At 39.2% G+C, this 16,807-nt stretch overlaps 1 protein-coding gene across 1 annotated transcript in view; it reads left to right on the top strand.

Moving 5' to 3' along the window:
- Nucleotides 1-14,705, top strand: part of LOC117435168 (C-type mannose receptor 2-like) — an 87,421-nt gene extending 72,716 nt beyond the window's left edge. The window contains 8 exon segments of the mRNA XM_059003240.1: nucleotides 701-809; nucleotides 4,985-5,226; nucleotides 5,738-5,903; nucleotides 7,411-7,565; nucleotides 8,329-8,437; nucleotides 10,064-10,243; nucleotides 10,697-10,723; nucleotides 11,259-14,705. Of these exon segments, the coding sequence (XP_058859223.1) occupies nucleotides 701-809; nucleotides 4,985-5,226; nucleotides 5,738-5,903; nucleotides 7,411-7,565; nucleotides 8,329-8,437; nucleotides 10,064-10,243; nucleotides 10,697-10,723; nucleotides 11,259-11,479 (1,209 nt within the window). The 3' untranslated portion in view covers nucleotides 11,480-14,705.
- The last annotated feature ends 2,102 nt before the right edge of the window (nucleotides 14,706-16,807 follow it).

Raw genomic sequence — 16,807 nt, 5'->3', positions numbered from 1 at the left:
CGATACATGAAAAAAAATATGAATACAACAATTATATATCTGTTTTTTTTTTGTTTGTTTTACGTTTATAATTGTGACCAAAAAACTAAGAAGGGGACTAGTTAACTCAGTGGATTCATAACGTAGCCGTTCACCTCTGAAGGTTAAAATCAGCCTTAGTCCACAAGTTAAATAAGTTTGGTGCCCTTATAAAAGTTTTACTGCAATATTTCTTTTTTAGTTTTCCTATGCTTTTCTCATGGATATGCTTTGCATTCACGATAGTTTACTGTGGTTTGCCATGTATTTTTTTAAATGTTTTCTCATACATCTCTGGGCTTTACAATGCTTAACTGTGCTTTCACTATGTTTTATAAGACATTGCTATGCTTTTACTATGGGAAACTTTTTTAAAGATGGTGCCAACAGCTTTCAGTGGACAGCAGTGTATTCTACATGACCAAACCCACAAATGTCTCAATGAGCCCTTGGCACATTTGCTAGCAGTTATAAGAGAGGGTTCAATGGAAAGGGAGACTGGTGACGGAGTCATTTGTGAAGGTTCACTATGCCTGCTCTGCTGCCACTTGTTATAAACACACAAGCAATTATAACAGTATTAATACATGAGAAACAGATTGGAAGATGAGGGCAGGCAGGCAGGGCTGGGGGTGTGAAACCCAGCTTCCTGTTACACCTGTATGTCTCTTGTTTTCTAAAGATGAACTGCGCTGTGATTTGGCACGGAGCACCCCCACACTACACAGGCCACTGGGATGACAGGAACTGTGCACAGGAAAAAAATGGCTTCATCTGCCAGAAATATAAAAGTAAGCTTGTCCTACAGCATGTTTCTGTGCGCAATGTATAGTCTATTGTCAGACCTTCAAGATATACTGTAATATTTTCAAATTGTGCATAGTAGTTTCACTCACACTGATGGAACAACTTGACTGGCCATGCATTCTTGTATACCAGGCTATGCTTGTGAGACTACACTGGAAGATCTGGTACAACTAAGACACTTGCACCTATAAAGTCTGTTGTGTAGTAGGGTGCAAAACGATGGATAATGATTACTTTTAATGGATGACATTTAATAGAGAAAAGTGTAAAGTACAACGAAAGCACAATGCCAGAAAGCTAGAACAATGTAGTGCTGCCGTACTGCTGCGTGAAGGACAAACCTGCTTGTTACCAAGGAAACTAACCACGCTGGGGTCCTTTTTTGAAGGCGTTGCTATGGTAAACATAGCTTGGTGAGGCACCTACTGGATTTTGAGTAGTTAGAATTTGTGTGATTTTTCAATAATGGCTTTAGTTGAATCTGATAATATATGCGACGGTAAACAAACGAGGCAAGGAGTCAATAAAATGGCAGGCAGCGCTGTGAACAAACTATTGTTGGCCATGTTTCCTTCTTTCAGCTAAATAAGGCAAAGTTTCATCTCTTTTAATGGGTGTACAACTGCCAATTTCTTGCCACGACATGCTGCCTTGTTTGTTTTGAATGAATGATTTTGTGATATTGTATTTGTGTCTTTATAGCAAATGTTCCACGCTGGTGTCACTTAATCACTTGTAGAATTAAATAATACATGGTTTTAAGTTTCTGATTTGTGAATTGATTATTGTGGCAGGGTGCTCGTGTCATGTGTGTGGGTAACCTCTGCTTAAGCAATACAGAGAGACATGGGAGGTGGGGTTGGCCTTTTTTATAGCTTCCCCACATTGTCTAGATGAAGACATTTCTTCTTCTAGGTCTTTTTTATAGTTCCCTTCTTCAGTTTCAGTATCTCCCATATGATATTTATAATGCACATTTTTATTGCCTGCATGCAATAAAACACTCTTTAAACACTCTAAAAAGTGCCTTTTTTCGCTGAATATTTTTTTAATTGATCTATTAAACCATTTTGGCCATTTTGTTTTAGATTTAGATTTGTCTACTTTTGGGATGTAATTGTTTTGCGCCTCTAGCACTACATTTTTAAAAAACAGCCATCCTTTTTCTGTGGATGTTTTCTCTATTTTACTCCAATCTACTTCTGTTAGTCTCTTTTTCATACCTTCATAGTTTGCTTTTCTAAAATTGTAAACCTTAGCTTTAGTCATTACATTTGGGGTTTTAAAAAACACTTCAAATGAGACCATGTTATGGTCTGAGTTTGCCAATGGCTCTCTGACCTCTGTTTTAGTTATTCTGTCTTCGTTATTTGAAAAGACTAAATCAAGGCATGCCTCCACTCTAGTCGGTTCCTTGACAAATTGCATTAGGAAGCAGTCATTTGTCATTTCCACCATTTCAATTTCGTCCGTCGTGCTCCCCACTGGGTTCTCCCATTAGTATGGCTTCTCCTTTTCTACACGCATTTCTAATGTCATTGTATAACAGATTATTTTGCTCGGCGTCTGAATTTGGCAGTCTATAGCATGCTCCTATTATTATGCCCTTTGAATTTTTGTCCATTATTCTGACCCATATTGATTCGGTGTTGTTTTCTTTGTCCAGATTTAACACCTGGGCTTCAAGACTATTTCTTATGTATAGCGCTACCCCTCCACCTCTTCTGTCCTGCCTGTCTTTCCTATACAGTGTGTACCCACTAATATTATGTTCGTCTCCATCACTCTCAGACAACCAAGTTTCTGTAACACCTGTCACATCGTAGTTACTTGTTAGTGCAGTAGCTTCAAGTTCTAACATTTTGTTTCTGATACTTCTAGCATTAAGATAAATACATTTAATAGTTGTCTTACCTGAGTTGTTACCCTTGTTTTGATGTGGTCTCCCTTCTGTTTTTGTGTTTTCTCCCCCCTTCCTTTCTAGTTTAAATGCTTCTGGACCTCCTCAAGGATCCTTTCTCCAAGTAGATTGGTTCCCTTTCTGTTTTAGTGCAGTCCGTCCCACCTATATAGATAGTCCTTGTTGTAGAATGTGCTCCAATGTTCAAGAAAGGTGAAGCCTTCCTGTGTGCACCACGATTTCAGCCATGTATTTTGATTTTGTATTTCCAGCTGTCCATATGTCCAGAAAATACCACAGTTTTGGTCTTGTCTTTTAATTTCCTTCCTAGCTCTCTGGATTTGTTTTGTAGGGATCTTGGCCTGTCTCTTCCAATGTTATTTGTACCGATGTGGACGACTACTACTGGGTTGTCTCCTGTTCGTTCTAGGAGCCTGTCCACATTGTCAGTGATGTGCTTGACAGAGGCTCCTGGAAGGCAGCACACTGTTGTAGTAAGGGGGTCCAAACTGCGAACTGAACTTGCTGTGTTTCTCAGTATCGAGTCCCCAACAATCATGACCTCCCTTCTTTTTGCTGCCTGGCCAGCACTGTTTATAGGGTCCTGGATGTTGTTCCTTTCATTCTCTTGATGTTGGTTTTGGGCATCTAAATGTTGAAGTGGCTCAAATTTGTTGGATGTTTGGATTTCTGGTGGTTGTGTTTGACGAAGTTTCTTTTATTCCCTGCTTCTGCCTATCTGAACCCAGCTGTTTCGACTCTCTTCCATCTCCCTGGTGGCTTTCAGTCTGCTAGTGGTGCAGACTTCCATGAATTGTGGGTGTGTCAGCTCCTCAAGCTCCTGTTGCTGTCTCATTTCCTCCAGCTCCATTTCTAACAGACTTACTCGTTGAAGCAAGTCCTGGATCGTGTGGCACTTTACACACACTTGGTTGAGCTCTATTGGGTTTTCTCGAAAAACCCAACAAAAAGTGCTGCTTACGCAGTGCCCCTACTGCCGCTAAGCCGGTCAGTATGGGCCTCCGACCTACGCTCAGCTATTTCTATACACTGGGGTGGCCAGAGTTCCCTGTATAACTACACATGTCCCCTCGGGTACGTAATTATTCATTTTACTTTTTAAATTATTTTAAGGCAGACTCTCTCCCTCAGCCGCGCTTGCCTGGTCCTTGTTTTAAACTGGCGTCTTCTGCCAGCGTCACTGTATATTCCCAAACACGGCCACCCAAATGCACAACCAAGCGCAGTCCTTATGGGCTGAGCAATCTCCCAAGGCCCACCTCTCAGCCACTCAGAGAGAGGGAAAGCCAACACACCCTCTTCCCCACCTCTCCGTGTCACTGCCATGACTGACAGGCAGATCTATTAACCCTGTTTCTTCTAGATGTTTTCAACTATGCCTTTTTAAATAAGGAACTGCCTAAATCTATGCAACTAGCATATATAGGTATCATTCTAAAACAAGATAAAGACCCTTCACAGTGTAGCAGCTATTGTCCAATCTCACTTATCCAAATGGATTGCAAAATTCTATCAAATATTTTAACAGCTAGACTTCAAAAGGTTATCAATAAAATTATTCATCACGACCAGAAGGGCTTTATCGGAGGAGGCTGTGTGGTTCAGTGGTTAAAGAAAAGGGCTTGTAACCAGGAGGTACCCGGTTCAAATCCCACCTCAGCCACTGACTCATTGTGTGACCCTGAGCAAAGTCACTTAACCTCCTTGTGCTCCGTCTTTCGGGTGAGACGTAATTGTAAGTGACTGCAGCTGATGCATAGTTCACACACCCTAGTCTCTGTAAGTCGCCTTGGATAAAGGCGTCTGCTAAATAAACAAATAATAATAATAATAATAATCAAAGGTAGTTTTCTCTACAGTCCATTTAATGCAAGATCGATTCCAAAATTAGGAAAATATTCATTCTGGACCACTGAATATGAAAAAGTTATTCAATGCTAGATATCTCAAAGCTTACTGTGTAAAATATTTGATTTCACTTTATACATTTGATTACAATAAAGCAATGTTAAATATAGATTTTATACAATCAATGTGGTTGAAAAGCCACTTCGACCAGTTCAGAAGTATGGTGGATGCCCTGTAACCGGCCGTGACAGCCCCACTCCCATGCAAGGTGCCAGGTTTCAGTGCTGTATTTCATATCAGTGGATTAAGTGTGCTAGAGTGGGTTAATGGGCTGTGCCATGGGTCAGATATCTTGTTGCATGTCTGACTAACAGATTGCTGTGTTTGCAGATCAGTATATCATCCCAGCCTCTGTGGATGCCTTTCCCCCTCCCCCCAGCTCCCCCCTGCATTACCGAAATCACACATACCGCATCGTGAAGAAGCCGCTGAGCTGGGAGGAGGCTGTGCTGCTGTGTGAGTCTCGCAACGCCTCGCTGGTCAGCATCTATGATTCATACCAGCAGGCCTACCTCACCCAGCTCATCAACGGCCTGGACAAGCCGCTCTGGATTGGGCTTTACAAGGACAGGGTAAGAAGCCGCTCTGCCCTCCAGATACTGCATTGACTGCCATAGCTTTTGAGTGGCTTTTAACTAAAAGGATGCCTAACATCAGTGAATTTATGTGCCTTGTTGCCTCTTCTGTACCTAAAATACAGTTATTTTGTGAATAAAAAAGTGTCTAACTTATTAACTAACCCACATTGCCTGTACATTTTTAATAAAGGACATACTTAAGCAGTATTAAAATACTGGGTGTCTGTCCAACCATACCACATACATATGTACATTTACATTTTTATATGCAGTACATACTGAAGATGTAGGTCAAGGTGATTTTGTATGATGCTGAATTCTCTTAGTTTTATTTAAAGATGTGGTGGTGGGGGTTACCGTATGTGTTATCAATGTTTTATTACAAAAACAAAAAAAAAAAGTGGGAGCATTGAACTGAAGACTAACCAGCATTTGTGATCCAAGTACAAATGTTTTATCAATTGAAAGTAATACATTGTCCCTCTTTCCTCCTTTGTCTGCTCAGGGTTGGAGCTTCTCGTGGCTGGGGGAGAATCGGGTGACCTACAGCAGCTGGCAGGACGGCGAGCCAGCCAGGACCTCCGGCTGCGGCTACATGGGTGTGGATGGGCTGTGGAACACAATCTCCTGCCAGACCAAGCTGCAGGGCGCCATCTGCCTGATAAACACAGGTATTACTGGGGAACCAGTTGCAATATATAAGAACATAAGAACGTTTACAAACGAGAGGAGGCCATTCGGCCCATCTTGCTCGTTTGGTTGTTAGTAGCTTATTATCCCAGAATTTCATCAAGCAGTTTCTTGAAGGATCCCAGGGTGTCAGCTTCAACAACATTACTGGGGAGTTAGTTCCAGACCATCACAATTCTCTGTGTAAAAAAGTGCCTCCTATTTTCTGTTCTGAATGCCCCTTTATCTAATCTCCATTTGTGACCCCTGGTCCTTGTTTCTTTTTTCAGGTCGAAAAAGTCCCCTGGGTTGACATTGTCAATACCTTTTAGGATTTTGAATGCTTGAATCAGATCACCGTGTAGTCTTCTTTGTTCAAGACTGAACAGATTCAATTCTTTTAGCCTGTCTGCATACAACATACCTTTTAAACCCGGGATAATTCTGGTTGCTGTTCTTTGCACTCTTTCTAGAGCAGCAATATCCTTTTTGTAACGAAGTGACCAGAACAGAACACAATATTCTAGATGAGGTCTTACTAATGCATTGTAAAGTTTTAACATTACTTCCCTTGATTTAAATTCAACGCTTTTCACAATATATCCAAGCATCTTGTTGGCCTTTTTTATAGCTTGCCCACATTGTCTAGATGAAGACATTTCCAAGTCAACATAAACTCCTAGGTCTTTTTCATAGATTCCTTCTTCAATTTCAGTATCTCCCATATGATATTTATAATGCACATTTTTATTGCCTGCGTGCAGAACCTTACGTTCTCTATTAAATGTAATTTGCCATGTGTCTGCCCAGTTCTGAATGCTGTCTAGATCATTTTGAATGACCTTTGCTGCTGCAACAGTGTTTGCCACTTCTCCTATTTTTGTGTCGTCTGCAAATTAAACAAGTTTGCTTACTATACTAGAATCTAAATCATTAATGTAGATTAGGGGGTATATTTAGGGCTTCTGATTTTTGGTTTGGCCGACTTTTGTACTCTCCTTTAAGAATTAGATTGATAGCTGTTAAGCCATTCATGTATCTCAATCACAACTGAGAAATGTATTAATAGCAAATTTGATTTAATTTACAGATTTTTTTCTGTGAAACAACTAAATAGGCTTTTAAATCGTAAGTCTTACTTTTTCATTTCAAAGCAGGAGCAACTCCTTTTTATGAATGTAAGTACAGAACGATTGTAATAAAGTGTGTCCAGCATACAATACTTTATTTTTCATTCTAGCTTTAATAAAGATTAGTCTTTTATTAACATGTTGCATTCTCATTTGTACATTCTGCTTGTTAATAAAAAATTAAGGCTTGGCAAATTTAAAAAATGGCTTAACAGGTATCAATTGAATTCTTAAAGCGGAGTGGAAAAGTCAGGTTAAAACACTGAAAATCATAAGCCCTAAATATATGACATATCTACTAATTTGGGCTCACTGATTGTAAAAACATATGCTTGGTTAAAGACAAGGTTGGTTAAAATGATGATCGTTTTATCATCAGAGCCAGCCAAGTCCCACAAATGGAGTTCGTCTGGAGAATGCCCGCATTCCCTCAAGGACTCCAGCTGGGTCCCATTCCGAGATTCCTGCTACTCCTTCCACCTGGAGTCCCGCACCACCCCCACGGAGGCAGCCAAGAAGTGTCGAGGAGGTATTGTTAGAGGAATAATATTATTATTCCTCTAATATATTAATAATATATTAATAATTATTATTATAGGTTGCATATCTATTCAGAACAATATAGGATTGTATTACCTGTATTTTAATGTGTCCTGTTGTGCAGTATATTTTAAAAGCCTTGTTGCCCAAAATGGTTCACTGATAAATACTGCTAATGATAGTAAATGTTTCTATGTACCGGCTTGACCACATGTACATCAGCACATTGTCTACAGTAACACATCCCGGTTAGATCTTCTTGGTAATAAAGCCAGACAGCAACAGAGAAAAAACAAAGATTAAAGTATCCAATTTCTTTTTTTTTTTGTTGTTGTAATTTTATGTCGCTATGTGTGTAACCGGTCAGGCAGGCTGGGGTGAGGGAAAGGGATTTGAGAAACTTTATATGTTTTTACAAAGTTTTATAAACAAAATACTTTTCAAAACAAAGTAAAGTCGACCAAACATAGGATACAAAACACAAATTGTAATCAAGACTTTGTCACCTCTGCTGCTGTCTCCATTTAAAGCTATAAGCAGATCATGCTACAAAGCAGAATAATAAAAGGCTGTTTTACTGCACATATTAACATTTAAGAGAAATTTAAGGTTGTTTTCCGTATGGGACAAAGGTTCGCTTTAGACCGAGATTAATCTCCAATAGAATTGGGAGTATAATGTGATCATTTTCCCAAGAACTAAGTGTCGTCACTGACCTCTCTGCTCTGTCATGGTCTCTCTCTGCGCACAGTGGGAGCCACGGTCCATCATGGATGAAACTGAGAACTTGTTTGTGTGGGAGCATATCCAGGACTATGAGTGGCAGTCCAGTGGGGCCTGGCTGGGGATGACCTTTAACCCTAAAGGTGAGAGAAAAAATGTAAATAAAATATAGATGTTTAAAATTCTATGCTAAAAATAAACTTGTTTTACATTTCTTTTGTATTCTGTTTTACAATGTTATTCTCCACACTTCTTGAACTGTTAAAAATAAACACTGCAATTTCTGGCTGTTATGTCACCATGTATTATAACAAATAACATACACCAAAACTGTGCATATAAGGCTGTAATTGTATCTCAGCTTTCTGAGATAGACCTCTCATGATTTATGTCACCAGAAACCCTTGATAGATTTACAGCCTTATGTACAGTTGGGTGTACATTATTCCTTATATTATTACTATATCACTGCTTACTGTTACTGTATGTAGTCTGTATACATTATTGTGAGTTTTTGTTATGGAGTAAGTTTTCTCAGCATTTAGGTAAAAGGTCCCTAGAGTGTATGTGTAGAAAATTGAATAACAAGAAAATTCCCTGAGCAGCCATAATAAATCTCCAGAACCTCTACAAATATTCACCTAACACTTTCTAGACTAGTTCTATGATAAAACAGACCTAACCAGGAAGTTTCAGTGGGCAATTGCAATTACACTTGAATTGGAAACAATTTCCTGCTGTCTGGTTGTCTGGGAAACCGATCCCTAATCCCTGGCACAATATATTCTCATAGTTTACAAAAGCTCTCCACATTCCTTTAGGTGAATACATTTAAAAACATGGCAGACGTACTTGAAAGTTGCTTCACACAGCAAGGCAAATTAAAAATAAAACACAAGGGGAGGAATTCCCCAAATAGTGTTTATTTTGTCTAACTCACCTGTCTAGTAAAAAAGGAAGGACCTATTTAGCCTGGAACAAAAGGGGACATGACTGAAGTCTTTACAGTACTAAACAGAGTTGACAAAATTAAGCAGCAAAGAAACCAGGACCAGAGGGCACAGTTGGAAAAGTGGCGATAGACTTAGGTCAGAGGGTAGAAGACACTTCTTCAGACACAGAGTGGTGAGGGTATGGAATGGGCTACCTTGTCGTGTTGTTGAGGCAGATTCACTTGGATCCTTTAAGACCCAACTTGACAATTTTTTTAGATCAGCCAGCTTCTAGGAACCGGATGAGCACAGATGGGCCGAATGGCCTAATAGCCTCCTCTCATTATGTTCAAACAAATATAACTCCATCCTTTTTTGTCCCATTTATTCAAATACAATTGTATTTTTAAGCAATGCAAAACCTTTTTCTAATTGAAATATCCCATGTTATGAGAATACTACATTTTGAAACCAAAATTTGCGACGTGATCATCTCGATGCAAGAGGAATTTATAGTTGAGCAGCCCACAGCGCTACACTACTGTAGTAAATACTGTAGTTGTATATTTGAGTCATTACTGTCACAGAGAAATAACAAATGTATACATTAAAAAAAATGAATAGATTAAACTATGCAGGATCAATAGAACATTCATTTTAGAGTGATTTTGAGAAAGAATTGTATCGAAGTCCCTCCAGATCAGGCATTACCATACTTCTATTACTTCTAAACACTCAAACAGTCCACTGTGCCTTGAGGGGCTTATTGCTTAAATAGATATATAATGACCGTGTGCCCAGGGTACTAGATACATGCTTTGCCTGTGTTTCTTGCAGAGGGCAGCCTGGTGTGGCCAGACAGCTCTGTGGTAGAGTACTCAAACTGGGGCCAGCAGGACTCCCACCATAGCATGCTGAGCCCGAACACCTGCTTCTGGGTCCAGAGCAACAACGGGGTCTGGGGACTGGGCTCCTGCACCAACGTCACACGAGGCATCATCTGCAAGATGCCACGAGGTATCCACCTAACAGATACCTGTAGTCTCCAGGGCTGCTATCAAGCATGTTGTTTATAGAACTAAAGTCACACCTGCTCCAATCCATGTTGTAAAAGTAGCTCAGAAACAACTAATATTTAGCATAGGCATAAGTATTGTAAAGCACAGATAGGTATGGTAAAACGAACCATAGTAAACTGGTAAATGCATTGTATAACCATTTCTGTAGGTTCTTCATTAGTTGTTATTTTTATGGGACAGTATAGTCTGGAGCCAGTAGTGGTGGATGCATTTAGTTCAGAGTGATGTATTGAGGAGTGTGTTTCGTGGGGAAGGCATACACTTGTAACTTCGCAGCTGAAGCTACTTTAGGGGGGGATACAGGTATATGCACTAGCAATGAATGATATTTAAACATGGTCCTGTCTGCATGTGTGGTGTGTATTACAATTGTTTTCTTTTCTTTTTACAGTTATAGATACCAGCTATTCCAAATCCTGTAAGTATAAATCTATTTTTGAGATATGAGTCCCCTGTGTGTGTGGTTTTCTGTTTAATCTGTTCAATTAAAGTGATCTGTTATATGCTAAACCAGTTCATAATTCCCAAGTATAGAAGGAAGTATTGCTATTGTACATCAAACAATGGAACGTTTTATTTTGGTATTTCAGTTTTTATATTCTTCTGGTGGTGGGAAAAGTAGTTCATTTTCTTCCTTTAACTCTTTCAACACTGCTGCTCTATTCACAGGTCTAGGATATAACTCCTCACAAAATAGCAGACCAGTAAATCCAATACTAACATCTATGTCAAGTTGTATTTGATACTGTTTATTAGATTAACTATGGCATAAAATACTCAACGCATCTCTTTCAATGAGACTAGTGAAGTTAGTCTTCCTGTAAAATAAGTTAGAAGCGACATGACCCTGTGGTTACCCCCTGTGTATCTTCCAGTTATTCTGTGATGATTTTTGACAGTAAATCTATTGGTTTCGAATGTGGTATAATTGTTTCTTTTATTTCTCGCTCCAGTGGTCCAGGACAATACCACAGTGATTGTTGGGGTAGTCATGGCAACGGTGGCACTGTGCTTGTTCATGGCAGCCATCATCTACCTGTACCGAAAGAGAGCAGGCCGGGGCCGTGAGGCCTTCGAGAGCGCACGCTACAGCTGCACCACCTCCACCCCCACCGAGGCAGCCGAGAAGAACATCCTGGTGTCTGACATGGAGATGAACGAACAGCCCGAGTAACTGTAGGGGCAGATGACAGGCAGACCGACCAAGCACACCCACACTAGAGACAGCACAAATTAACAGCACAGGGAAGAGCACCAGAACACTGGGGGTAACAATCTAAAGAGATGCAGCTGCAAGCCTGGGCAAGAAGCAACTATTGTTTTGTTTTTTTGTTTTAGTTTTTCTTTTAATATAGCAAATATTGCGGTATGACAAGTTCCAGTTGTGCTTTTCGGTTATGCTTTTACTGTTACACGGTATGCATGTTTTATGGACACTTGCATGTTTGAAATATACATCATGTACGACCAACTTGAAATGTAAATACATTCACACATTGCCAAATTACCTACGGAATGAGAAACAGAAATGATGTCTTACATAACAAAATCTCACAAATGTAGAAATCGAAAAGGTAACTGCCAGAAAACAGGTGGGGAAATAGGTAATTTTACTGTAACCTGAAAAGAGCCTGTTCCCCAAAACTGCATGCAAAATATTGTACCATTTTTATACATGCAAGTACTATTTTAGTTATTTTGCTTTTATGATTTTCAGTTCCTAATGAAATTGTAAATGGTTTGAAACGTGTAGAAGATGAAGGACAATGTCTGCACAATCACATTGTGTTCTTGAACAGTGTAATAAGGTATTGGAATACAGTCCATTGGGGCTCAGAGCACTATGTTACAATAATAGAGAAAGAGCTTCACAAACACTGTTTTCAATCATTTATAAATCCGGGTGTCCAAAATAGATGTTCTGAATAATCATTTAAGAGCCCATTATTATTCAGTGTATACGAGTGGAACAGGCAGTGTTGTGTGATGCACTGGCCGTTAGAGATTCTGACCCCTGTTGGCTAGATGATGTTACAAACTCTATAACCAGCAATGCAACCTGGCTCTTTTGCAGAGTGGTTAAGGCTCTTACTAGTGGTTAGCGCTCAGCATCCGCCCCTGTTAAATATTCAGATGGAAGTATTCAAAACTAGTTTTGGGCTTTGTTTAGAGCCTACAGCAGGTATTCAGAATAATGTTTTTTTATGTTTGGAATAGCGATAATTTGAATACTGCTCCTCGCCTGTGACGTTTTTCAAGTGGAATATTTATTTTGAATACCAAGTACTATGCATGCATGTAGTGTTATGCTGTGTAAGGCAGATTCATTTACCCTGTCATTGCCAAAGCAGTGAGTTTCGATCTGATCACCCACAGTCTGAAGTTGGAGGGACAGAGAACCAGATCTACTAAGCTTTGCATAATTTTGTTTATAAAATGAAAAATCACATGCATTCCAGTGATAATGTATTTATACAGACATAAGGGTGGTTTGAATTGCATACACTATTGAGTGAACCTGTTTACTGTTAGCATACAGCTGGTCAGTTGTATGTTAACAGCTCTGCTCTGTGAGGAGCACCAATGGTATGAACAGTATTTTTTGTGGTAGTTATCCAAACTGAGCCCTGAATGACATCAGAATATTACACTGATGGTTTTAAAAATTGTAGCCAAAGAAAACACAGTGGAGTCCAGCATCATGCTGAAATGCACGAGTGGGAGCAAAAAAAAGACAATAGGGAACTTCTAGTGAGGGTTCTAAAGTGAAATACAGTGAATCTGCGGGGGGGTTACCCTAAAGAAAAGGCAGCGTATTAGGCAGGTGGGATGAGTTGGCACAGAATAGGATGACTCTGTCTATTGGAAAGGGATACAGTGATGGTTTGTGAAGGAGAGCTGGGAGTACAGGAAGGATTTAGAAGGTATTTTTGTAGCTGTAGCTGGAGATCTGTAACTGGACCTGCCCCTTTGTAATATCTGCCCCTTTGTAATATCTGCCCCTCAAAGAAAAGTTCTTGACACAGATACAGATAAAGAGAGTAATAAGGATAAATACCTGAATGGCAGTTTCATATTCAGTCCCAGCAAGCCTAAAGTGTTCAAGCAAGTTGTATTAATTAATGTGTTCAGTTTACAAAGATTGAGGAATAAAGACCTGTCTCACATAATGGGCAGCACTTAAAACACAGTACCCCCTTATACTAGTTATTTTATTATTTGTTTATTTAGCAGACACCTTTATCCAAGGAGACTTACAGAGCCTAGGGTGTGTGAACTATGCATCAGCTGCAGAGTCACTTACAACTATGTCACACCCGAAAGACGGAGCAAAAGGAGGTTAAGTGATTTGCTCAGGGTCACACAGTGAGTCTGTGGCTGAGGTGGGATTTGAACCGGGGACCTCCTGGTTACAAGCCCTTTTCTTTAACCACTGGACCACACAGCCTCCCCCTTGCTTGTGACTTCTATGTTGTATGCTGGAACTGGAGAATACTTTTTTGCACAATATTGTTATCTAAATTTGATCTAAAATAACAAGCATTGTTCAAATATATGTATCCTTACTAAATATGGTTATTCAGGCATTTATGAGGCATATAGAAAATTCTAATGTTAAAGAGATCAGGTGACATTCCTCAAAGGTAGGTACTATTGATGTTGCATTCCAATAGACTGAAATTAAGTATGCAACATAGTTACATTTTTGGCAGAACAAGATTATTCTAGACATACTGAAAGAAACCTAATAAATTAACTCACAAATATCCCATCTAGAAGTCTTTCTCAATGTCTACATGTCATTGAATTTATGAGTTTCTTTTAGCATTTCTAAATTCAGCACTATTGAGTATTTAATAGTTACGGATGACAGAACTAGAGCATGAAAGAGTATTAGTGTTAATTAGCAGAAGCAGCTATTGGGTGACTGATAACTGCCTCCACTCCTTGTGTCATGAGTGGACCGAATGGCCTCCTTTTGTTTGTGGATTTTCTTAAGATCTTGTAGTTTTGAGATCAATCAGCTAATAGGAACCGGACAAGAATAAATGGGCCAAATGGCCTCCTCATTCCTACATTTTCTTATGTCTGTTTAATAACTGGCAGCCAACCCTGCTTCCTTTGAAACATGCTGTGGCCCAAGTTAAAATAAGATCAGGACTCAAGTACGGTGCAATACTGGCCGTTGGATTCGGTGTAATTCTCTGATGCCTGAAAGTTTTTGTTTCCTCTCTTGTGCACCTGTGTTCCCCACTCAGTGCTGCTGGCTCATGGTTTTCAACTGCACCAGAGGCAGTTGGTGTTGTTTTTGTTTTGATACTCTGTAAATGTTTCTTTTTTTGTTTTGTTAAAAATCTGCTTTTCTCAATCAGAAAGAAAAGCTAACCTATTGATTATGAAGCCCCTGTTTTTTTTTATTTTTTTAAATAAATAAAAATACATATTTGCTTTTTACAAATGTCTCTTTTTTTCTTTTATAGACTATAATTGTCATGTTCACATAACGGGATAAATAATAATTTTTAAAAAAGTGTTCAGCCTTTGGTAAAAAATCAATTGGAAGTCCTTTTAGACTAATGTTCTAATCCAGAGTAGAGAGGAATTTATGTATCTAGGATAGATGCCACCTGGACCAATTTGACAAAGGACACTTAGACGCTAGCGTCTTCACGTTTGGCACACGGCAGTATTCTGTGATTGTCACAATTCAGTTCCATTACTCATTTGTTTACAAGCCATCTGAGATGCCCTTCCCCTATAGTAATATATGATGCTTTGTTTTTGTTCAGAACAACACCCAATTCAATTTTTTTTATTTCATGTGTTTTGATTTTTGCTGGAATGTATGATTCATTTCTCAGATCATCCAAATTTTTTTTAATTTCCTGTCCTTGCTCACTTCATTAGCCAGTCTTGCAAATGACGACACTTCCTTGCCAGTAAACATTCTTTATGAGGCAAAACAAGCGCTTATTGTTGAGTAGGCTGCAGTTTAGCTCATCCAGATGGCTGAGGATAGACTTGCAGCTTAATTGCCAGGATAATTATTATTAACAGCTTTGATTTAGGCTACTGAAATAATAATAATAAATACTACATTTAAAAATAGACAAAGTGAAGGGAAAACTGTCGTGTTACACTATTTAAAAAGAGATTATTACATCTAAAATATTATGTAAAATCAGATGAGCATTTTGCTTATACAATAGTCTCTGGGTAAGAGAACATCCCTCGGGAAGCAAGTAAAGTGTTCTCAAGACAGAGTTTACCACTGGACACAATATGCCAAGGCCAATCACGTTATGAATCAATACATACAAATGTATTTATTACTTTTTGGCATGATGCACCTTCATCATAATACAATGAACAGAATAAGAGAAAAGCAATAGGCAAGTGCATGTTAATAAACTAACTGACGGGGCTCCCGAGTGGCGTATCCAGTAAAGGCGCTCCACGTGGAAGTGCAGGATGCACTCTATAGTCTGGACATCGCAAGTTCGAGTCCAGGCTATTCCACAGCCGACCGTGGACGGGAGCTCCCAGGGGGCGGCACACAATTGGTCGAGCGTCATGGCCATGATATATGAAGAGCGGATCAGCTGATCATCAGGGTTGGTTGTTCAGAGAGGAGGAACGTAAGAAGTACGATATAAAAATACAATTGCTACTCATGCTGGATTTCGCCCAGCACAGTACTTGTTTTGTTTGAACTATTTTGGCCACCATGCCGTTTTCTTTTGTAAAGTGTTTTGTTTGTTTTATTTAGAATTAACTGTGTGTTCGTCAGGCGGCATGCACGCACTGTGTTTATTTTAATTTTTTCTGTTAACAGAAACTGTTTGAAATGTGTGAATACTATAAATCACACATTAAATGTCACTCACATGCAAAATTCGATCTTTTGATTTGTGTAATGCATATTACTTAAACAAAAGTTGTTGTATTGAAATCCAGTACCAAATCATTATAAGTAGATACTCTTACACCTTTGCCATGCATTGGAGCAGGGTAGAATATGCCAAAGCACTGGGGGGGGGGGGGTATATTGCTTCAGTAAAATATATACTGAATACCTAGTGTACAAGACATTGTAAGGGAAGTGCTATGGTAGAATATGTTTGAAACATACAAAATATATATTTAATTTCGAAAACTGAGCACCGTCTACCCCCTCCAGCTCATGTTATCCAGAGGCAGAACTTTAATTTCTTCATTTGCCATCTTAACAGTAAAGCGTTGTACAGCGTAAGCTGTAGAAAGAAATGTCTTGAAAACCCTCTGCTGTTTGGGATTTTTTTGTTAAATGCCCAGACGACCAAAAAAAAAAAAAGGTTTAACGCAAACTGTGCAAGCGACTGTTTTTGTATCATGGAGGCACAACCAATCTCCGGGGTCACTTGACAAGCAAGTTATTATTTGTAGTAGTAGTAAAATGTGACTGATAACCTGCTTGGAATTAAGCTTTGTTTTGCCTAAGTCAGCTGCAGTTTTTTTATTG

Source organism: Acipenser ruthenus, chromosome 28 (genome assembly GCF_902713425.1).
Source record: "Acipenser ruthenus chromosome 28, fAciRut3.2 maternal haplotype, whole genome shotgun sequence".
Taxonomy (NCBI): Eukaryota; Metazoa; Chordata; class Actinopteri; order Acipenseriformes; family Acipenseridae; genus Acipenser; species Acipenser ruthenus.
This window is presented reverse-complemented; position numbering and strand designations above follow the sequence as displayed.